General features: G+C 37.3%; 1 protein-coding gene and 1 pseudogene across 1 annotated transcript; both read left to right on the top strand.

Moving 5' to 3' along the window:
- Nucleotides 1-926: 926 nt before the first annotated feature.
- LOC145954846 (secreted RxLR effector protein 161 pseudogene) lies at nt 927-1,430 on the top strand (annotated as a pseudogene).
- An 11,762-nt stretch (nt 1,431-13,192) lies between these two features.
- LOC109794060 (uncharacterized) lies at nt 13,193-13,726 on the top strand. Its single transcript, XM_020353524.2, has one exon. The coding sequence runs from the start codon at nt 13,193-13,195 to the stop codon at nt 13,724-13,726; it is 534 nt and encodes a 177-aa protein (XP_020209113.2).
- The last annotated feature ends 11,613 nt before the right edge of the window (nt 13,727-25,339 follow it).

Raw genomic sequence — 25,339 nt, 5'->3', positions numbered from 1 at the left:
AAATACCTTAGCCCAAAAATAAAAACCTATGATCTAAAGCACCCCATAATACAAGGGTAAAATGGGAAATATAAAAGAAAATAAATCCTATGACTAAAATACCCCAAAATACAAGGGTAAAATTGGAAATACAAGTAAAATAGATCCTATGTCTAAGATACCCCAAAATACAAGGGTAAAAATGGAAAATCAAAGACAAGGGCAAAATAGGCATAATGATAAATTCAAGGCTATCAAAGCTTAGGAGAGTGATTAGTGTATTTTAATCTTGAGAAGCATGTCTTCTAAGGTTTTGACTTCCCTATCCTCTTCCACTCTCCTAGCCATTGGCTTAGTGATGGGTCTCACATGAAGCTCCATGGATGGTCCTCCATCAGTATTGACTTTACCGAAACTTTTGCACCTATTGCTAGAATAGAGGTAATTAGAATATTGCTTGCTTTTACCGCATGTACTGATATGAAATTATATCAAATGGACATTAAAAGCACATTTTTAAATGGAAACATTTCAGAAGAAGTTTACATAAGCCAACCCCTTGGTTTTGAAAATGAATTGCTACCATCACATGTTTTCAAACTAAACAAAGCTTTATATGGACTAAAACAGGCACCACAAGCATGGTATGATAAACTAAGCTCTTTTCTAATAAGCAACAATTTCATAAGAGGAAAATTGACAGCATCCTATTTAGAAAAGAACTAAAAGATGATTTCATAATCGTTTAAATCTATGTAGATGAGATAATATTTGGTGCCACTAACGAAAAGCTCTGCCAAGAATTTTCTAAACTTATGCAGGATGAATTTGAGATGAGCATGATAGGAAAACTGAAGTTCTATTTAGGACTTCAAATTGTCTAGTCATACGAAGGGATCAAAATTCATTAGACGAAATACACGAAAGAGTTGCTAAAAAAGTATAAGATGGAAGATGCAAAATCAATGAAGACTCTAATGCATCCATTGTCTACTCTTGGTCTGGACAAAGAATCACCAGATGTAGATAGTACCATGTACCAAGGAATGGTAGGCTCACTCTTATATCTAATAACATCCAGACCTGACATTATGTTCAGCGTCTGCGTTTGCGCCAGATTTCAAGTAAGACCTAAGGAGGTACATTTACAAGATGTTAAATGTATTTTGAGATATCTCAAAGGAGCAGCTAACTTAGGGATCAACTTCTATAGAAGCCAGAACTTTTCTCTACTAGGATATTGTGATGCAGATTACGCAGGGGACAAGTGGGAGAGAAAAAGCACTAGGGGAGGATGTCATTTTATTGGACGCTACTTAGTTTCATGGACTAGCAAAAGACAAAGCACGATTGCCTTATCAACTTGCGAAGCTGAGTATGTTGCTGCAGGACAATGCCTCACGCAATTGCTTTGGATCAAACATCATCTGGAAGACTACGACATTTTTTGAAAGTAGTATTCCTATACTTTGCGATAACACTATTGCAATTAGCATCTCTAAAAATCCCTAGGACTAAACTAATGGAATAACATTAAGGCCAAGAATTCCAAGAGGTGATGTATTCAAGGAAGCAAAAGGAATGGGTTAGTGTTGAAAAACCATAGGAGGAGTGAGGCCACTTTTGGACCTTAGCTCCTAAGTTTTTATTAGCATAGCATTTATTTTTATTCCTATTTTACCCTTGTCTTTGATTTCCTATTTTACCCTTGTATTTTGGGGTATCTTAGACATAGAATCTATTTTACTTGTATTTCCAATTTTACCCTTGTATTTTGGGGTATTTTAGTCATAGGGTTTATTTTCTTTTGTATTTTCCATTTTACCCTTGTATTATGGGGTGCTTTAGATCATAGGTTTTTCTTTTTGGGCTAAGGTATTTGATTAGGGTGGGAACAAAAACCTAGACGTATTTTTGTGGCTATTGGACCTATTTTTGGTGTAGAAAGGCTTAGGCCCAAGTGGAGGGCAAAGGTTGCATGGTCTTATCATGTACCTAGATGTAGCCTAACAAAACCAAAAGATTCCATCCTTGGCCACCAAGTTGCATCTAGGGTTCATTTGAGTTTCATTTAGTGTGCATTTGGCATTATGAACTTCGGCCAATGCAACCCTAAATGTAACCCTAGATGCCTCTCACTCCTATAAATACCCTAGGCTATGCATCATGTAAATACTTTAGATATTGAATATAAAGAGAGCATTTTTGCCTTTATATCATCCTTAGTCTCCCTTGGCTAAATTCGGCCAATACAATACCTATCTCTACCTTGAGAGCAAACCCTAGAAGTGGCCTTCAACTACCTTGGAGTGAGCCAAACCCTAGAGTGCCCTCTCACACATTTCATCAAACACCTCCTCCACATCTTCCCTTTTCGTCCATTCTCTCACAATCCCTCCTAAAATCACGCCCCACCTTGAAGAACTTGATCCTTGGAGTAGGCGTCCTCTTCCTTGCTCACCATCTCATGTTCATGCAAGCTAGGATGCCATCATAAACACATATAGATAAAGCATCATTTCATTAGAGATCATGTGTAAAAAGGAACTTTCAAACTGATATATGTTAAAATAAAAGGAAAACTAGCATATATCTTTACCAAGCCCCTTCAAGAAGATAGATACATCTGGCTAAGAGATAGGCTAGGAATGGAATTGATAGGTGAACAATAAATTGTTGTTCTGTCTACCCCTATTTCTTTTTGATGATTACAAAGGGGGAGAAGTAGAAAAATCTATCAAACTTGTCTATAAAATAATCAAGTGAGGGGGAGAACATATACTAAGGGGCAGAGAGCCTTAGAACTCTTAAATGCTTTATATGTATCATACGAACTTTGATAAATCATTTGATATGCATAAACCTATATGAATGTTATATTGTATCTGAATCAAATTGATAGATTATAAAAAAATAGATAAATTATATTTGTCATCATCAAAAAGGGAGAGATTGTTAAGTCAGACGAAAAAATTCCCAACAAGGTTTTGAACATGACAAATATAATGCATATTGTTATTTCTAACATGTTAGTGCTTCAGATAAATATAAGGATAGGAAAAACTGAAGAGCGAAGTACGCATCATTACACATATGAAGCCTGCATGAGCTGAACAAAACATCAGACGATCAAGAGCTAGACGAAATACAATACATAAAAGATGAAACACTCTACTTGTCAAAGGTCAACAAAAGTATCAGACGTTGGATAACATAAAGAAGAAGAAGCGTTCCAAATGCAACCAAGGTCTTCCATCTTCACGACTGATCAAATGAAAGGAAAAGTCAAAGTCTATCTCGTAGACAAAGACTTAAATTCAAGATGCAGACGAAGAATATTGAAAAGCGTCTGAAGTCCACTATTCACAACGAAGAATATCACATATCGTCTACACTCATAGAAGAGCACATGAAGTCATCAAAAGTGTGAAAATAAGAAGGAAAATAGGCAAGCATGAATCCACAAGTCAAAGTTGCGTGTGTTAGAGCAAGTACACCTACTTTTCAAAAAAAGACAATGCCTCTATAGCTATAATGACGAAAAAATGATAAACAAAGCTAGGTTATGATTGAAGTCAGACATAAAAGTAAAAAAAACTACACAAAAGACATCACGTAACACAGATTTGACAAGAAAACATTTAATGCAAGATCAAATGCATTAAATGAAAGATCTACATAACCATGAACGAACTGTTATCTGCACCAACGGGAAGCTCTGCTCCAAAGGACACTTTCAAATTCAAACAATGAGCAGATTTACCACGAGGCTATAAATATCAAGACAAAATAAGAGAAGAAGATAAAAGAGAAGCAACGAGCAATAAGAAAAAGTAAACATCAAACCAAACCCACATCTTTTCTTGTATAGCCTTGTATATTTGTGTAAATCTAAGATAACTTCTCTTAGTGAGTGTGATGAGTCATTATTTTCCCTTATTTATTTATCTTTTTGTACTTATTTTAATTGTTGATTTGGGCTTAATCGCTTATTAATTGTACAGTTTCACTGTTTGGGCTTCACTGGGCCAGTAATTCAAATTTTAATTAATTCTGATTCACTTGGTCTAATTGTTGCTTGTCAATTATTTTCAGGTTAATTGTGGAGCATTTTTGGGCTTGGATATTATTTTTGGACTTTAAGAGATAAAGGGCCACATAAGCACCATGTCAACACCAACTTGCTACATCAGCGCCACATTAGCCAGATGTTTACATTTTTGTTAACCTTGTTTTAGTCTTTTTTGGGCCAGACAAATGGGAAGGAGGACCACTTTCATTTTAGGGTTTGACCATGTTTCTTTTAGGCCTCGAGGGCTGACCATGCAGCCACAAAGTGGGCAGACTTGATGATGGAAATCTAATCCCCAAGGATCCCTTTGGAAGAGGTAAGACCAAGAAGGGTGAAGGTTGAGCTAAGGAGTCTCCATTGTATATACTTGTATAGTTGTTTTCTTGTACCTTGTATATAGTAGATACTTGTATAGGTGCATTTTTGCCTTTGTATTTCTGAGGCACTTTATTTCCTTTTTAGTAGCTTTTGTATATTGTTTCTAGGGTAGGTTACTTGGACACTTTGACTCCATTTAACCTAACCTAGAAATACATTCTTTTCTTAGTTTTTCTAGTAGGAGTGGCATTAGCAAAATAGAGTGTCCTTAGTAAGCTAGAGAGTGCTCCTAGCAATTTAGCCAAAGGTGGTCCTAGGCTAAAATTTACATATTGGACTCATTTTACTCCTAATTTTTCATAGATTTGATTTAGCTAGGTTCCATTCACATTGGATGAACCTAACTAAACCAAATTAACAATTTCAAAACCGGTTGGAGTAAATTAATTCCAAAGAGCCACCCACCTAGATGTGTTCACACTTGTGTTCACACTTGGCCAAATTGCTTGGTTCTTCTCATGCTTAGAAGCTTGAAGCACAAGCTTCTCCTTAGCTTACTTACTAAGCAAGCTAAGTGAGTAGCTTGCTCTCCAAGCCTCTAGACCATGGATGGTTAGCTAGACCTTACCATGGTTCCTAGTGAACCATGGTTAAGACTAGCTTGCTCTCCAAGCTTCCTACTCCTATATTTTCGTTTTTCCTTCATTGTAAAACACTTTTGATGTATTGAGAATTCATTTTCTGAAATTGAGTTCAGATTTTCTCTCTTCCAAAAGTCCCTAAACCTCTTTGAGTGCATCCAATTCTCTTATCCCTTCCATAGAAGAGTGTGGTGAGAATTGAAGGGGCTTATCTCTTCTTCAAGGAGTGGCGCCTCTTGGGAGAGTTTCTCCACCAACCGTGGTGGTCATAAGGCCTCCTCCTCCATAGGAGACCTTAACCAAGCATAGGAAGAATCACGGAGTTCAAGATCTAGGGAGGAGCTTGAAGGAAACTCAACATCAATCCGGGTCTCCAACAAGTTTTCCATCACTTGATGTGACCACGTTTCTCTCCTTCTTCTTTTACGTTTTCCCTATTCTGGATCTCTTTCTTCACATTTTTCTTCTCTGGTTGTATCGAAAATACAAATTACCCATTTTTCATTTTCTTCTTCCATTTCTCTCTTTGTTTTCTTCTTTGTCTTCCTCCATGGAACCCTAAACTTGTAACACTTTCTAACTCAGTTTAATGCTCATTGAGCTCTGTTTATTTCACTACATCTTCGTGTTCTAACCCTTGTATTTTCCATGCTTAATGGTATTTGTTCATTTGGATTGAATGTTTTGTTCACGGTTTGCTTAATCCCGTGAAACAGAGAAATGAATGTATGCTAATGCTTCAATTGAAGATAATTTTTTGAACCAATGATGTGTGTGTGATGACTGAGTTGGAAAGTGTACTATTTTATTGATTACTATTGACGTTTATGTTCATTTGAATTTGAAAACCCCCCATACTGTGTGTTTGTTTGTATTACATGAACCTCAGATTGGCATTGTTGCTCCTTGAGAGATGACCTAGGAGTCACTTCCTAGTACTACAAATTTCATATTTTATTTGATCGGGTACGACACCGATCAAATTTGGCACCGGTGCCGGGGAGCAACGCTCCAACCAAAGGTTCATAATATGGTGTATGTTGTGTTATTTTTGTGTTTGTGTTTGTGTATGTTAGTGTGTCTCTGTCCGTGTGTTTATTGTGAAGTGTGGTGAGTTAGTAGGGTAACTCTATTTTTTTGGTGCGTTCTGGTGCATTATGGTGCTTTTTTTGGTGCGGTTTTGGTGCATATTTGGTGTAGCTTTTGCTCTATTTTGGTGCGCCATACTTTGTTTTGATTTTAATGTGTATTCTATTTTCATTTTAGTGTGTGTAGGCATACTCTTTTTTCTCTCCCTACTAGTCATCTATTCAGGTTCTAAAACTGTGGGAAAATGGTGCGGAAGTGTTACAAATCTGGTGCAAAATGTGGTGCAAAATGTGGTGCGTGAATAGTGCTGAATAGAAGCTAAATTTTCCAATTAATTGTGATTTTTGGTTTTGATAGCTAGACTTGTTATTTTTGCCTCAAATTTTGTGTGGTAGCTTCTTTCAACCTATATTTTGTGTAAAAAATAGCAGGGGCACCCATTTTTGTCCAAATTTGCAGATACTAAAATTTTTTTAAATAGTTTTCAGCAAAATGTCAAATGACCATAACTTTTGCTCTAGCTATCAGAATTAGGAAAACTTTTGCTCGCAAAGTGCTTGACTGTGGTTTCTACTGGCCCACCATCTTCAATGATGCGTGGAAGATTTGTAGTACTTGTGAGTAGTGTCAGAAAGTAGGAGAAGCCCTTTCTTGGAGACAGCAGCTGCCTCAACAACCCATGCTATTCTATGAGGTCTTTGATGTCTAGGGTATAGATTTCATGGGTCCTTTTCCTGTCTCTTTTGGTTTTTCATATATTCTCCTAGCTGTTGATTATGTTTCGAAATGGGTGGAAGCCAAAGCCACCAGAACTAATGATGCTCGGGTTGTTGTGGATTTTTTCAGATCTAACATATTTTGCAAGTTTAGAGTACCCAGAGCTATTGTTAGTGATCAGGGCACCCATTTTTGTAACAGATCCATGCAGGCCTTGTTCAGGAAGTATGGGGTTGTTCATAGAGTCTCTACACCTTACCACCCCCAAACTAATGGGTAAGCCGAGATTTCAAATAGGGAGATGAATAGGATCTTAGAGAAGATTGTGCAGCCAAACATGAAAGATAGGAGCAATAGGCTAGAGGATGCTCTATGGGCACATAGGACTGCTTACAAAGCACCCATAAGGATGTCTCCTTATCGGGTTGTCTTTGGCAAAGCATGTCATCTTCCTATAGAGATAGAACACCGAGCCTACTAGGTTGTGAAAACTTGCAACTTCTGTATTGATCAGGCTGGAGAAGAAAGAAAGTTATAAATGAGTGAGCTTGATGAGATCTTCCTGGAAGCCTATGAGAACTCTAAGTTCTACAAGAAGAAAACCAAGAAGTTCCATGATAGTTTGATAGCTAGAAAGGACTTCACGGTTGGGCAGAAAGTTTTACTGTATAATTCAAGGCTCGGTCTCATGGGTGGTAAGTTACATTCTAAGTGGATTGGACCTTTTGTTGTTACTAATATTTTTACTTATCGTACAATTGAGATCCAAAGTGAACCCACAGACAAGAGCTTCAAAGTTAATGGGCACCGTTTGAAGCCTTTCCTCAGCATTCCTTCCCTGTTGAATGCATTTGAAGAGGAGATGTCTCTGCTCGACCCTCCTACTCTCCCACCATGACTTAGGGAGTTTTCTTTCCCTCCCTTTTTCTTTAATTTTATTGCACGTGTCCAATTCTGTTGATTGTTCTGATTGCTTTGATCTTATGTGTGTGCCACATTGGGACAATGTCTGATTTAAGTGTGGGGGGGACTGTTTTGGTTATATGATTTTAGGGTTTATTTTTCATTTTTGGTTTAGGCTTTATGTTTAGGTTTTAAGTTTTATGCACAATTTTGCATGCTTCTCTTTGATTTCTGGGTTTGGATAGTTTGTAGGCACTTGCTTCACCCTTGGATATGAGTTACTTGATGTTTTATGGATTGAAATCCCTTCCTTTCTTTGCTTGGCAAGTTGATTATGAGGTTTGAAAGGTTGATTTGAATGTGATAAATTTACCCTGTGTGAGGTTTTGACCCTTTCTTTGCTCTTTCTTGTGTGTTTTGCCTCTTGATTGCTTGCACAATATCCTTGGCTTGACTCTGTTTGATATTTCTTGGTCCACATGCATGTTTGGAAAAGATTAAGGCATTTTGATTCTAATAAGCCTCTAGCCAAATAAGCCTACCTTGAATTAACTCCTCTGATAACCCCTGCTGAGCCTATTTCCCCTTCTTTTTTGAAAGCTCATTACAAGCCTTAAGTGAAAAACCATGATTACCTTAACCTTAGTGAGTATTGGAGCTTTGGAATTATTTTGGGAATGAGTTCTTGAATAAGTGTAAGGGTGTGTGTGTGTTTCATTGGATGATATATATTGGCTAGTTGATTCCTCATGCTTTACATTTTACTTCTCTGAGCATCTTATCTTATCTCATTTAAAAATTTTGTGTGTACTGTTCACAATTCTTAGAAAAATGAAAAAAAGAAGTTATCTGAGGCAAAGGAAAGAGGATTGATTATTGTAGAGGTCATTAGAAGTTTCTGGGTTTACTTCTTATGCTTATTCTTGACTTATTCCCAATTGCTCCTCTGGTTCCTCTAGGTTGCAGTTACTTATCCCATATATTATCCTCTACCCTGTCCTTGGCCTCATTACAACCCTAAAAAGACCTTTTGATCCTTTTGTGCATGTGTTTTGGGTGTTGATTCTAGAGGCTTGCCAAGTCTATCTGTTGTTTGTTTTTCATGAGTTCTTTAAGAGTATATAGTAGCCTAGACACTTGAGAGATACAGAGATACAGTGCATATCTTGTGAGGTTTTGTTGCTTTTCATTCACCTCTTGGACTGACTGCTCTCCTTGCCATGTTTAGAAATACTTAGATGATGTTCATAGGCATCTGGCTTCTTTGGCTCCTTGTGTGTTGCATGTTGTTTATCCCTCTCCTTCCCCAGGATTCAACAAGGAGTATGTAACTCTGTTGTTTGGGTGTTGTTGTTTTTGATTTTTTTCTTCTCCATGTGGCTCTCTTTGTTTTTCTGAATTTATATATCCATTGCTTTGCTTCGTGATTTTGCCCAAGAGTGCAAAAGGCTAAGTCTGGGGGAATTTGATAGGTCATTATTTTCCCATATTTATTTATCTTCTTTTACTTATTTTAATTCTTGATTTGGGCTTAATCGCTTATTAATTGTACAGTTTCACTATTTGGGCTTCATTGGGCCAGTAATTCGAATTTTAATTAATTCTGATTCACTTGGTCTAATTGTTGCTTATCAATTATTTTCAGGTTAATTGTGGAGCATTTTCGGGCTTAGATATTATTTTTGGACTTCAAGAGATAAAGGGCCACGTAAGCACCATGTCAGCATCAACATGCCACATCAGTGCCACATCAGCTACATGTTTACATTTTTGTTAACCTTGTTTTAGTCTTTTTTGGGCCAGACAAATGGGAAGGAGGCCGACTTTCGTTTTAGGGTTTGACCATGTTTCTTTTAGGTCGTGAGGGCTGACCATGCAGCCACCAAGTGGGCAGACTTGATGTGACCACGTTTCTCTCCTTCTTATCTTATGTTTTCCCTGTTCTAGAACTCTTTCTTCACGTTTTTCTTCTCTGGTTGTATTGAGAATACAGATTACTCATTTTTCGTTTTCTTCTTCCATTTCTCTCTTTGTTTTCTTCTTTGTCTTCCTCCATGGAACCCTAAACTTGTAACACTTTCTAACTTAATTTAATGCTCATTGAGGTCTATTTATTTCACTGCATCTTCTTGTTCTAAGCCTTGTATTTTCCATGCTTAATAGTATTTGTTCATCAAGATTGAATTTTTTGTTCATGGTTTGCATAATCCCGTGAAACAGAGAAATGAATGTATGCTAATGCTTCATTTGTATGCGTTCAAAACAAGAGTAATGACATTTAGTGATTACTAGAAATTGAACCAAGGTTTAAAACGATTAAAGATAATATTTTGAACCAATGATGTGTGTGTGATGACTGAGTTGGAAAGTGTACTATTTCATTGATTACTATTGACATTTTTGTTCATTTGAATCTGAAACGCCCCCATACTATGTGTTTGTTTGTATTACATGAACCTCGGATTGGCATTGTTTCTCCTTGAGAGATGACCTAGGAGTCACTTCCTAGTACTACAAATTTCGTATTTTATTTGATCGGGTACGACACTGATCAGAGTGTTGAAACTATCCTATTCTCTCTGCGAGTGTTACACACACACTCTAAACACATATCCTTGTAAAACTAAGGTCGAATACCTTAGCGAGTGTAGAAACCATACTAACCTGTCTGTGAGAGTCGCATACACACTCAAAACATCTATCGTTTGTAAAGCTTGAAGAGGCTAGTGAAAGAATACTTGGAAAACTAGAAGTGGTTTAAGAATAATAGCGTTGACAAGTGAAGTTAACGAACCAAAAGTATTTGAGAATACTTGGGGAACCAGAAGTGGTTTAAGAATACTAGCGTCGACGAGTGAAGTTGGCAAACTTGAAGTGATTGAGAATACTTGTAATCTATTGTGATTAGTGGAACCCTTCAGTTGAAGGAGACTAGACATAGCTCAGGTCGAGCAAACAAGTATAAAACTTTTCGCACTTCTTATCTTTTCTTGAGACGTAATTTTTGGTTAGCTTATAGATCATATTGAAAATTTTGTCCATTGTTAAATCGTTTTTACAGTAACTATTTTCAGATGAAAAACACACTTGTTCAACTCATGATCTAAAATAAATATTTTTCTCATAAGAAACTTTCTCTTCAAGCAGACGATAAACCCTCAGAAGAAATTTTTTTTTTTCTAAGCCAACCTTACATCGTCTCTAAGTGTTCAAAGTAATATTCTCATCATACGAAAATGAGTCCCTTTGTGAAAACGGTTTTAAAATTCCTTCGTTCTCACACACACACATATTCAACCCCCCTTCTATGTGTTTTCTCACTAACTTCAAATCCAAGCCACTTGCACAATCTCAAGAATTACTATGTTCCTTATTATATTGTTTTCTCGAGTCAATCATAGTTTTGATTATCTTCAACAATGCTTAAATTGTGAACGTTAAACATGAATTTTTAACATTAAGCATCATGTTTATTGTTACATTTATTTGGACAACTACATTGTTAGGCTAGCTTGAGAATGAACCTCCAAGACACACCCTACAAATATAGGAGGAAGAATAACAGAGTGAATTAGTTGTTAAGTCAGACGAAGCGCATTCGCAATTCCCACCAAGGTTTTGAATATGAAAAATATAATACATATTGTTATTACTAACATGTGCAATAGTATTTCAGTCAGATAATGAAAAGTTTAAACAATGGAATATATTCATGCATAATCTCGCTAGACAAAATGTCAGACGATCGAAAGGACTAGCATCAAGGCTAAGGTTGATTCAGGCTCAAATCCAATACAAAGTCTATCAATAGAAGCTTGAGGCATCAGACGCAAATTGGCCAATACATCAACATGAAGTGACCATTAGAAAGAACCAATATAAAAGACGAAGTTATCACTTCCACACTCAGAAGAAAAGGGTCGTCAAGATCAGATGTAGTATCTTGTAACTAGACGATGTCAAGAATGCTGAAGCACGTCTGAAGTCCGCTAATCACATTTAAAGGAATTATACAAGAAACACAAGAGGACATCATCATGAATAAAAACAAATTGGGCAAGCATGCATTCACAAGTCAAAATTGAGTGCGTCAGAGAAAAGACACCTACTTTTCAGAAAAAGAAAGCACCGCAGCGGCTAAACTGATGAGAAAAGTACAAATATACATAGATCATGATTGGAGTAAGATATCAAAGAAATCAACTACACAGAGAAGCTCTACAAATACAAGAAAGCATTTAATGCAAGATCAAATGCATTAAATGAGAAGAGCTGCATGAACATGAATGGAGCGTCCATCTGCTATGACACAAGCCTACGCTCTAATGGAAAAATTCAAATTAAAAGAAACGGGAAAATTTATCAAAAAGTGTATAAGTATCGAGGCCAAAAAGAAGAATAACAGAAGAAGCAGAGAAAAACATACAATACGAAAAAGCAAACCAAGAGCATAAACCAATTTTTTTCTTCTCAAAGAAATTCTTATATATCTGTGTAAAAACTAACATAGCTTATCTTAGTGAATGTTTCCAATAGTTCATCCTCTCTATGAGAGTAACCAACAACTCAGACACCTATCTCATAAAAACTAAGGTTACGCACCTTAGTGAGTGTAGAAATTATCCAATCCTCTCTATGAGAGTAATACACACACTCAAAACCCACAACTGCTATAAAGCTTGAAGAGCCTGGTAGAAAGAATACTTGTGAACCACAAGTGGTTGAGAATACTAGCATTGGTGAGTGAAGCTGACGGGCCAAAAGTGGTCGAGAGTACTTGTAAAACCAGAAGTGGTTGAGAATACTAGCGTTGGTGAGTGAAGCCGATGGGCCAGAAGTGGTTGAGAGTACTTGTAGAACCAGAAGTGGTTAAGAATACTAGCTTCTAGTTGACGAGCCAGAAGTGGCTAAGAATACTTGTAATCCTTTGTGATTAGTGGAACCTTCTGCGAAAGGAAACTGGATGTAGCTCAGATTGAGTGAACCAGTATAACTGTCTGTGCATTCTTTTTACTTTTCAGCATTACATACTTTGCACCTGATCTACTTCGCTTTTCAACAAAGCTTTGGATGAAAACTTATTTGACCTTGTTAAAACTATTTTACCAGACGATAACGTTTTCCAGACTGAAAACCAGTTTACTTAATCTTCTATGTTGAAAATTAGTTTTGTTAAAACAAAAGTCACTAGACGAAGATTCTACTTAAATTTTCCAAAAGTACTCTTGTGAAATAACTCTAAAATTTTCCTTCAAATCCAAACACACACATTCAACCCCCTTTCTGTGTGTATTTTCGCTAACCTCATTTGGTATCAGAGCTTGACCACTTGGGTTGACCATCTAACATTGCAGGGGAAACGATCATGGAAAACGAAGGACAAGCCGTAAACTGACCACCCCTCTTCAAAGGAGAAAAATATGACTACTAGAAGCAAAGAATGATTTCATTCTTTGATGCATGTCATATATACATGTGGGACGTTGTTGAGAAAGGAAACTACATTCCCCTAGATCAAGCTGAAAACGAGAAACCCAGAGCACAATGGACTGAAGAGCAAAAACAAAGATTCATGCTGAACTCCAAAGCACGCAATGCGCTCATGTGTGCTCTGTTTGAAGAGCATTACACCAAAGTTCACAGCTTCAGAAGTGCCAAACAAATGTGGGACACCCTAGCTCTAACATACGAGGGGTCCCTAGAGGTAAAACGCAACAAGCTAAGCTTGTTGGCACGTAAGTATGAACTTTTTGAGATGGAAGAAAGAGAATCTATACAGACTATGTTTGGAAGATTCCAAACCATCGTAAATGAACTTTCCTTCCTAGGTAGAACTTATGATAATTTTGACCATAAATTACTTCGAAGTTTACCCAGGAAATGGAGACCACAAGTCACTGCTCTAAGAGCATCCAAAAATCTGGAAAAGCTCTCTCTGGAGGAACTCATTGGACTCCTTAAAGTTCATGAGCTGGAGTTACAAGAAGATGATGCTGGGAGAAAATAGAAGTCTATTGCGTTAAATGTGAAAAAGACAAAGTCAACATCATCCTCCTCAAAACTGCTAAAGATTAATGATACGACCGATGATAGCTGCAGTGAGGAAACCTATGACACAGACGATGAAATATCCTTCCTGTCAAGGAAGATTCATTCAATGATGAAGAAAAAGGGAGGAATACGATGGAGAAAATATAGCAGACCTTCCAAAGAAAAGGCACAACCATTGTGCTATGAATGTAAGAAACCTGAACATTACAAAATAAAATGTTCGAAACTCGAAAAAGAAAAGGAAAAAGAGAAGAAGAAGTTGATTCCCTTCAAAAAGAAGAAAGCCATGATGGCCACCAGGGAGGATCTTCACACAACATCGTTAGAGGAAGACAAAGAAGCAAACATCTATCTCATGGCAGACGCAGACTCATCATCAGAATCAGATAATGAGGAGGTAACTGAATCTGACCTAAAAATTCTTAAGCATGCATATAATTAACTTCTATCAGATTCAACAAATATTTCTATAGCATATAAGGAACAAAAGAAAAGAATTTTGGAATTACTTGAAGAAAATCGTCTACTGAAAAACGAAAATACAAAGCTTCTTTCAACTTCTGAAGAAGTAATCAAATTAACCAAAGAAAATGATTTATTAAAATCTGATTTGTCAAAATTCACACTGGGAACTAAAAATCTTGAGCATCTTCTAAAGCACTCTAGGAGTGGGAAAGATAGAAAGGATTAGGATTTGTTGAAACTGAGTCCGAGATCAAGACAAAAACTTATGCATCTTCCTTGTATGGAAAGAATGGACTTATGTCCGAATGCAGTCACATGCATAAGAAGAGGGACTCCAAAACCTCTAGTACTAACACTCATGGACCCAAATCCATTTGGGTACCTAAAACTGAAATAGTGCCTGTTGCAGATTTGTTCAACAAAAATAAAAAGTGCCCAATCATGGTACCTGGACAGTGGCTGCTCGCGACACATGACGGGCGAAAGATCTATGTTCCTAGACCTCAAGTTCAAGAAAGGAGGGCAAGTCACATTTGGAGGAGGAAAGACAGGATATATCATGGGAATAGGTAAAATAGGTATAAACTCCTCTATTTCCATTGATAATGTTTTGTATGTTAAAGGATTAACGCATAATCTACTAAGCATAAGTCAATTGTGTGATAACAGTTATGAAGTATCCTTCAACAAAGATAAATGTACTGTTAGTCAACCTGATTCATCCATATTATTCATGGCTAACAGATGCAAAAACTTGTACAAAATAATGCTTAATAAACTAGAAAATCAAAATGTTGATTGCTTAGTTTCATATGAAAATCAGTGGATCTGGCACAAGAAACTTGGTCATGCAAGTCAGAGATTAATCTCAAAATTGAAAAAGCATAACCTCGTAAGAGGACTACCGAATCTTGTGCATTAGACGAACTGTGTATGTGAAGCATGTCAAAAGGGGAAACAAGTTAAAAGTTCATTTCAAAGCAAAAATCATGTTTCCACCTCACGACCTCTTGAACTGCTCCATATAGATCTATTTGATCCCACTAGAACAACATTTGTGAGTGGTAAAAGATATAGATTGGTCATTATGGATGATTACACTAGATGGACATGGGTATTGTTCATAACTCACAAGGATGAGTCTTTTAGGGTATTCCATGTATTATGCAAAAGAGTTCAAAATGAAAAAGGAATATCAATTGCATCTATCAGAAGTGATCATGGGAGAGAATTTGAAAATGAACAGTTTCAAGAATTTTGTGAAGAAAATGGAATAACACAATTTTTAACACCTAGAACTCCACAACTAAATGGAGTTGTAGAACGAAAGAATCGTTCTTTACAAGAAATGGCAAGAACCTTACTAGACGATTTCTGTACCCCTAAACATTTCTAGGCAGAAGCAGTTAATACGTCCTGTTATATTCAAAATAGGATATATATTAGGCCCTTACTAAAAAAGACTCTTTATGAATTGTGGAAATGGAGAGCGCCCAACTTATCATATTTTCATCCGTTTGGATGTAAATGCTTTATCCTAAATACCAAAGATAATTTAGGAAAATTTGACCCAAAAACCGACGAAGGTATCCTACTTAGATACTCTGAGAGGTCAAGAGCCTATAGAGTTCAACAATAGAACTAAAACTGTTGAGGAAGCCATTCACGTTAAATTTTATGAACACATGCATGATAAAGAAACATCAGAGCTAGGCAATTTCTTTGAGAATATGCAGGTCAACAATGATCAATCGAGAAAGCCTGAGTCTGAAGAAATAGCAACTCAATAAGATGGAAGAGAGAATAGAGCCAGTCAATCGCAACTGGTAGATGAAGGCTCATCATCTGCAAGAGCAAATCATTGGAGAGGTAAAGGATGTAGTAAGAACTAGAAGTTCGTTCAAAACGCAAGCACAAATTGCTCTGCTATCTCAAACAGAGCCAAGAACCACGGATGAAGCATTATTAGACAAAAGTTGGGTTCAAGCCATGCAAGAGGAACTGAGTCAATTCCAGAAGAATGATGTTTGGAAACTTGTTCCAATGCCTAAGGACAGGACAATCATAGCAACAAAATGGGTATACAAAAAAAATTGGACAAATCTGGAAATGTGGTAAGAAACAAAGCAAGGTTAGTTGCAAAAAGGGTACTCTCAGCAGGAAGGTATAGACTTTACTGAAACTTTTGCACCTGTTGCTCGAATAGAAGCCATTCGAATCTTACTTGCTTTTGCTACATGTACTGGTATGAAATTATATCAGATGGATGTTAAAAGTTCATTTTTAAATGGAACAATTTTAGAAGAAGTTTATGTATGTCAACCTCCTGGTTTTGAAAATGAATTACTATCATATTATGTTTTAAAATTAAATAAGAATCTATATGGATTAAAACAGGCACCACGTGCATGGTATGAAAAACTAAGCTCCTTTCTAATGGATAATAACTTTATAAGAGGCAAAATTGACAACACCCTATTTAGAAAAACAATCAAGGATGATTTCATAATAGTCCAAATCTATGTTGATGACATAACTTTTGGTGCCACTAATGAAAATCTTTACCAAGAATTTTCCAAGCTTATGCAGGATGAATTTGAAATGAGCATGATGGGAAAATTGAAGTTCTTCTTAGGACTTCAAATCGTCCAGTTAGACGAAGGTGTTAAAATTCATCAAACGAAATACACCAAAGAACTGCTACAAAAGTTTAAGATGGAAGATGTGAAACCAATGAAGACACCAATGCATCCTTCAACAACTCTTCGTCTAGACGAAGAATCACCAGATGTTGATAGCACAATATACCGAGGAATGGTTGGTTCTCTCTTGTACCTAACAGCGTCGTGATCCGACATCATGTTCAGCGTCTGCATTTGTGCTAGGTTCCAAGTACGACCTAAAGAGGTACAATTGCAAACAATTAAAATAATTTTAAGATATCTAAAAGGAACACCGAACTTAGGCATCAACTTTTATAGAAGCCAGAACTTTTCTCTTCTAGGATATTGTGATGTAGATTATGCAAGAGACAAATGGGAGAGAAAGAGCACTAGCGGAGGAAGCCATTTTCTTGGTCGCTGCTTAGTTTCATGGACTAGCAAGAGGCAAAGCACGATTTCCCTATCCACTTGTGAAGTTGAGTATGTTCCCGCAGGACAATGTCTAACGCAGCTACTATGGATCAAACATCAATTAGAAGACTACGACATTTACGAAAGTAGTATTCCTGTACTTTGCGATAACACTGTCACTATTAATATTTCCAAAAATCCTGTTTTGCATTCTAGGATTAAGCATATAGAGATTAAACATCATTTCATTAGAGATCATGTGCAAAACGGAACATTTGAACTGATTTATGTTAAAACTGAAGAACAACTTCTTGATATCTTCACGAAACCCCTTCAAGAAGATAAATATGTTTGGCTGAGAGATAGGCTAGGAATAGAATTGATAGATGATCACTAGAATGTCATACTCACCCTCTATTTCTTTTTGCTGATTACAAAGCGAGAGAGAAAGAATTAAAAAAATCTATCAAACTAAACCAATCATGTAGTAAGGAGGAGAGCATTAACTTAGGGGGAGGAACTTCAGGAAACGGAATGATTATAGTATCCCCTACATTAAATGATATTATGCTCTGTATCTGATATGAACTTGATAGATTATATTTGTCATTGTAACGACCGACTGGTCACTACACACGGCATAGCACACTAGAAACACCAGACAGATAGAACAAGTATCTAAATATAGGATCTAGAATATATAAATATACCAAGTTCCAGTCTGACTAGAGTTAAAGTGTACCAAAGAAGTTTACAACCAAATGCTACTATCCCAAGTAGCTACAAGCAAAACAACCACACAAGCAAAATAGCTACAAGGTCCGCCGGAGACTCACTGCAAGACGCCCACCTATTCCTGCCCTGCTCCCATACATAGTATGATCATCGCAGTCCAATAACATGGAAAACAGCAAAAGGGTAAGCTAGTGAAATTAAAATTCAACATACAATTATATAATATCAATATGAATAACCACAGATACAGTTATCACACACTTGTACAGCTTACACCACTCAACGATATCAGCACTGCAATACGGCAATATCAGCACTGCTAAGCAGCAACAACAGCACCACTCGAGTGGCTATAACGGCACCGCGCAGCGGCAACAACAGCACCGCCTTAGCGGTTAGAATCAGCACCACATGTGTGGCTAACAACAGCACCGACTTAGCGGCTATAATATCACCCAATCCAGCATAGCTCAGCACAGCACAGCACAGCACAACACAGCATAACACAGCACAGCCATTCAACAAAATTATTATTTTCTACAATTCAGCCCAACAGTCTATAATTCCGCTATACTATATAATTTATCTTATTAATCCATTGATTCCAGCTCAACAATACACCTCTAATACAACTAACATATATATATATATATATATATATATATATATATATATCTCAGCTTTATCCCCTAGTTATCACAGCATATTCATCAAATTCAACTTGGTTCAGCATATAACATCATTGATTAACAATTTCGGCACAACTCAACAGCCAACATCATATAGATCATCATCTCCTTGCGCGCCCGGCGCACTCGAGGGCGCGCCCAGCGCGGCTTGATCCGAGAGCACCAGGACCAGCGCGCCCAGCGCAGGAGTACTCGCGCCCAGCGAGACTCAACCCGAGAGCACCAAGGCTCTCCCGCGCCTGGCGCAATTCCAAATTGCGCCCAGCGCCTGCCTGGCAGAGACTCAAGGAGTCTCGTGCGCTCAGCAGGGCCTAACCCGCGCCCAGCGTGGGGAAGGCAGAGACCTACCAAGGTCTCGCGCCCAGCGCAATTCGCAATTGCGCCTGGCGTGCTCTTGGCAGAGACTCCAAAGGAGCCTCCGCGCCCAGCGAGTTCAAGGAGCGCCCAGCGTAGCTCGAGCCACGCCCGGCACAGGCCAACCAGAGACTCCCATTTACAAGCTCGCCTAGCGCACATAGCCTTGCACGCGGCGGACTTGCCTAAACAGAGTCTCCTGGTGGTCGCGCGCCCGGCGCGAAGAACAACGCCCAGCGCGAACTCATCAGTAACTCTCACAAGTTCGAAAAATTCCCAAAACCTGCAAAATTTCACAGCAAACTCACATGCAAACGGTTCAAAATGCTACATTTTTTTCAAGGAGCTCGAAAGTTCCAGCTTTATACGCATGCAACAACAGATCAAAGAAATCCCAAATTTTTACTCCAAACCATAAAACCCCAAAACCCCCAATTTTTCCAGCAACCCAGCCAAAACTCAATCAAATACCAGAAGCCAGATGAGTTCCTACACCTATTTTCCAGTCAAAAATGCAACCAAAATACTAACTTCCCTTACCTCAGTTTTGAAGAAAATCCGAGTTTCGGGTCTGCGGAGATTGGAGAAGAAGAGAAACTTGAATGAAGAAAGGAGGAAATCTTCAGCTAGCCCTTACCTACGCTTGATCAGCACCTTCAGCTGCCAAATATCACCACAAGCAAGAGGAAGAAAAGGAGAAGTGAGAGCCTTGAGAGGGGAAGAGAATTTTTTATAGTGAGAGTTGGGAGGGGAAGTGTGTATATACCAGCCACGGGTCTCACAGTCATCATCAAAAAGGGGGAGATTATTAAGTCAGATGAAGCGCATTCGCAATTCTCACTAAGGTTTTGAATATGACAAATATAATACATATTGTTATTACTAACATGTTCATTAGTGTTTCAGTCGGATAACGAAGTTCAAACACTGGAATATGTTCAAGCATAATCTGGCTAGACAAAATGTCAGACGATAGAAAGGGCCAGCATCAAGGCTAAGGTTGATTCAAATTCAAATCCAATACAAAGTCTATCAATAGAAGCCTGAGGCATCAAATGCAAATTGGCCAATACATCAACATGAAGTGACCATCAGAAAGAACCAATATAAAAGACGAAGTTATAACTTCCACACTTAGACGAAAAGGGTCGTCAAGATTAGACGTAGTATCTTGTAACCAGACGAAGTCGATAATTTTGAAACATGTCTGAAGTCCGCTAATCACATTGAAATGAATTATACAAGAAACACAAGAGGACATCATCGTGAATAAAAAAAATTAGGCAAGAATGCATTCACAACTCAAAGTCGACTGCGTCAGAGAAGCTCCACAAATGCAAGCAAGCATTTAATGCAAGATCAAATGCATTAAATGAGAAGATCTGCATGAACATGAACGGAGCGTCCATCTGCTACGACAGAAGCTGATAGACCATGGGCCAAGGGCCCAGTTACCAGAGCTATGGCTAGAAGAATACAGGAAGAGTTAGACCTTGTAAAGACTAGTGGACTTGCCAAGCCCAAGGTAGTCTTCATTTGGAATGCTCTATCATGAAGAGAAGCCTAGTTCTACTTGTATATATTGTATAGCTTCAAATAGTCTCTTGTATAGGTTATTTTGCCTTTGTATTTGTGAGGCACTTTACTTGCTTTTTCCTAGTGTTTGTATATTGTTTTTAAGGTAGGCTACTTGGAGAGTTTAACTCCATTTAACCTCCCTAGTTGATACATTCATTTTGTATTTTTTTAGTAGGGAAAAAGGGGTGACAATTAGCAAAGCTAGGGTGTGTGTTTAGAAATTGGGCCTGAGTTGGGCCTAGGCAAAATTTTACATATTGGACTCATTTTGCTCCTAATTTTTCATAGATTTGATTTAGCTAGGTCTCATCATCATATGATGAACCTAACTAAACCAAATCAAGATTTTTCAAATTAAATCAAGGAGCAAAATGACCCAAAGGCCGCCTAGCTCTCCTTCTCCTCCTTGGCCGAATTTTTGAACTAGCACCTCTAGGTTTTGAAGCTTGCCTTGCAAGCTTCTAAACCTAGGGAGGTTAAGACAACCTTACCATGGTTCTTAAGTGAACCATGGTCAAGGTTGGCTTCTCCTACAAGCTACCTAAACCGTGGGAGTTAAAGCTTACCCTACCATGGTTCCTAGTGAACCATGGTTAGGGATAGCTTCTCCTACAAGCTACCTTCCCCTATATATTTGATTTTCCTACTCTTGTACTCACTTTTGAACATATGAGAAATAAAATTCTGATTTCTCTCTCAAGAGTCCCTTACCAAAACCGAAGAGAATTCTCTCTCAAGGTTTCTCACCAAAGTTTCTTCAAACTTTGCATTGGTTCCTCAAGCTTCTACAACAAGCTAGGAGTAACCGAACTTCCTTCCAAGGCTTCTCCTCCATTGAAGGTTTCTTCATGGAGATTTCAAGCTTCTTCCAAAGGATAACCTCAAGAACATTCGATCCAAGCATGGAGAAGTTGAAGTTCACCAATCTTCTTCAACTTAGCTCCATCACAAGCCTACGCTCTAATGGAAAAATTCAAATTAAAAGCAACGGGCAGATTTATCAAAAAGTGTATAAGTATCGAGGCCAAGAAGAAGAAGAACAGAAGAAGCAGAGAAAAACGTGCAATACGAAAAAGAAAATCAAGAGTATAAACCAATTTTTTTCTTTTTAAAGAAATTCTTGTATATCTATGTAAAAACTAAGATATCTTATCTTAGTGAGTGTTGCCAATAGTTCATCCTCTCTACGAGAGTAACCAAACACTCAGACACCTATCTCAGAAAAATAAAGGTTACACACCTTAGTGATTGTAGAAATTATCCAATCCTCTCTGTGAGAGTAATACACACACTCAAAACCCACAACTGTTGTAAAGCCTGAAGAGGCTGGTAGAAAGAATACTTGTGAACTAGAAGTGGTTGAGAATACTAGCGTTGGTGAGTGAAGCCGACGGGCCAGAAGTGGTCGAGAGTACTTGTAAAACTAAAAGTGGTTGAGAATACTAGCGTTGGTGAGCGAAGCCGATGGGCTAGAAGTGGTCGAGAGTACTTGTAGAACCAGAAGTGGTTAAGAATATTAGCGTCTAGTTGACGAGCCAGAAGTGGCTGAGAATACTTGTAATCTTTTGTGATTAGTGGAACCTTTTTGCGGAAGGAAATTGGATATAGCTTAGATTGAGTGAACCAGTATAACTGATCTACTTCGTTTTGCAACAAAACTTTGGACGAAAACTTATTTGACCTTGTTAAAACTATTTTACCAAACGATAACGTTTTCCAGACTAAAAACCAGTTTACTTAATTTTCTACATTGAAAATTAGTTTTGTTAAATCTAAAATTTGCCAAAAGTACTCTTGTGAAATAAATCTAAAATTTTCCTTTGAATCTAAACACCCACATTCAACCCCCCTTCAGTGTGTATTTCCGCTAACCTCATTAGTTTGTTAGGAATTTATTACAAATGTATTTCACAAGGGTGTAAGGGGTTAGTTGTAATTGTTTATTTTTACTATAAATAACCCTCTAATTTAAGAGGAAGGGAGTTTTTGGAGTGATATATTTTAGACGACTGGGTTTTATAGTGTGAAAGGAAAGTGCTTCTTTGAGTACATTTTGTTAAAAATTTCAATTTTACTGATTCCAGTTTATTAAAGAAATACACTTTTCTCTTTCCTATTTTGTTTTCTAGGTGTTCCTTTCTACCAAATAAAGGGTCCTAATAGTTTGGTGATGAAGACACCCAATTTCATCTGGACCCATAAAAGCAATGAAATGGATGTCTATTATCAAATAAAGGAGCTCCCAAAGCATGGAAACAATAGGACATAACATCAAAAGGACTAAAGCCCAAAAAAGGGTCACTTAGTAGCCTAGAACGGTCTATTCCCAAAATGGAACGACCCATTCCCAAACTGGAACGAGCTATTTTCAAGATGGAACGACCTGTTCTAAAATTAGAACAGGTTGTTCTAAAACTGGAACGGGCTGTTCCAAACAACCAAAAAGGCCTAAAACCTTAGTTCGGAACGGGAAGTTCCAACGTGGTAGTTATGTGTTAAAACTCAATTTTAGAACGACCCATTTTGATTTCAAAACGGGTCGTTCCAAGATGTGAAATTAACACATAACGTACAGATCCAGAATGGCCCGTTCTGAATCTAGAACGGACCGTTCTGGAAATTTCTGATATCTATAAATAGCATACTCGGGCACAGTTCTCATGGCCCAAAAATCAATCCAGAGCTCCTTATAGCTCGAAAATTCTCTATTTCTCTCTCTTTTTGTATTTCTTGAGATTTTTGTGAGGCATATTATAGTGTGTTAGGTCGCCAAAATGTGCCTAATAGATCCCCATATTTGAAGATTCAATAAAGCTCATTTAAGAGGTATTTAGGTCAATTCTCTTCTCTTTTCTTTATTCTCTCAATTTAAATATCGTTATAATAAAAGCAACCTTGTAGACATTTTAGGATCTATCGTAATTTAAATTTCAAGCATGTAAATAACTATTAATAGAGGGGATTAAATATTTAACTATTAATTCTTATTATGCTAACTTCATCATAGGGTGCCGATTAAGGGCGTTGTAGGGGTGTTTAATACCTTCCCTACATGTAACCGACGCCCGAACCCAATTTTGGTTATCAAGGCCATTATTAGACTTTTAAAAACCTTTTCTTTTTCCAATGTTATGAGTAAAACATTGGTGGTGACTCCATGAACTCAATTTTCAAAACCATTAATTAAGGATTAGTCTGGTGTCCGGGCATTCTTTAATTGATGAGATTTTCAAAAGGATGTCTAAACCATTAGTCGCGAGATCAAAAATTTTCGGGTTGCGACAGATGGCGACTCCACTAGGGAAGTTTAAAGAGGGTCAAGCCCAAATATATGATGAAATTATCATAACAACAATTATATTTTAAATATCTCATCCCCTTCACTTGTTTGTTTTACTTGTATGGCTTTAATATCTTTTTTCCTGTTTAAATTCTACATCTTTTTGAATACAAATTGTACACAAACCTTTGCACACAATAGTTTCCCCTACACCCGGGGGCATAAGGGTATTAAACATAGGGATTGGTTGACGTACGACTAGCCCAAGTTTAGCCTTGGAGCTTGCGAGCCTTGTCGATAATCACACTCAAGGTGATAACCGGTTACCCTAGCCTAAAATATTGTGACAGACCATAGAGTTTGTCAGGTGACAGCAACAAAGATACTAGGTCCCTATAATGGGGGCACCTTGGGGGCCTTAAAGACTAGTGAGATTAGAACCGTCCTATACAACACACTTTTCTCGACAGGGAACATAGACCAAGGATTTGAACATAATCGTTCATGGGTATACGTTGATTGAGCATGTGTGTGCATTTGTTTGTATTATTTTGTTATAATAAGATGGATTGGAATTTTAAAATAAGCAAACAAATAATAAAGAAATAAAAATATTAACAATAAAAATTTTATACCCCTTGTACATTCTTAAGTTATCATTCCATTAACATCATATGCGTAGTTTCCTCTTTTTTTTAAAAAAATGAATAAAAGAAATCTCATCTTTACCATGCATTATTCCCCTTTAGATAATAGAAACATGATAAAGATTAGGCAAAAAAAAATGACATGCATTCTAGATTAGTTCATTAATTTCATTCATTTTATTTTATTAGGTTGCAGTATGTATAGAAAGTTAAGAAAAGTGAATGCTCTAATATACGACAGTATCTGCACTCTAAAGAAAATCCCAAATCCATTTTTAAAAAATACTATGGTTGGGCCCTTGCTTTGATATGTGTGTTGAAGTAAGTCTTCTTAGAATCTAATATAGATTCTTGTTTAATATTGTCAAAATCATTCATAGATAAACAAATCAATGAGACTGATTTTATTATTCTCAACTTTCTCTGCATTCTGCATTACATTCATTTAGAACATATCCTTCTTTGTAAAAGAATAAACGAGAATAAAAAGGGAAATTAACCTATGTGCGTTAGTCAGAAGTAATGGAAAGTAAGCCATGCATAAAGAGTTTAGGGTAAAGAACTCCATAATTATCAAAACGCCAAATTTTTCCCTAAGAGGACAAAGCCATGTCGTTCAGCCGTGAAATCCAATCGGAATAGGAAAAATGGCTAGGAATGGATGAATCCACACTCTTAACAAGTTGCAAGCCAATAAAGAGAACCTGAGGAGGACGAATCCCTCAAACACTAAGGCAAAGTGAATAG

This window comes from Cajanus cajan, chromosome 2, assembly GCF_000230855.2.
Source record: "Cajanus cajan strain Asha chromosome 2, NIPB_CcT2T_4, whole genome shotgun sequence".
Taxonomy (NCBI): Eukaryota; Viridiplantae; Streptophyta; class Magnoliopsida; order Fabales; family Fabaceae; genus Cajanus; species Cajanus cajan.
The sequence above is the reverse complement of the archived record's forward strand: the minus strand, read 5'-3'. Positions and strand labels throughout refer to the sequence as shown.

Bases quoted from the DNA above. Each gene is read 5' to 3' on its own strand.
- LOC109794060 (XM_020353524.2), top strand. From the start codon at position 13,193: ATGTGGGACGTTGTTGAGAAAGGAAACTACATTCCCCTAGATCAAGCT.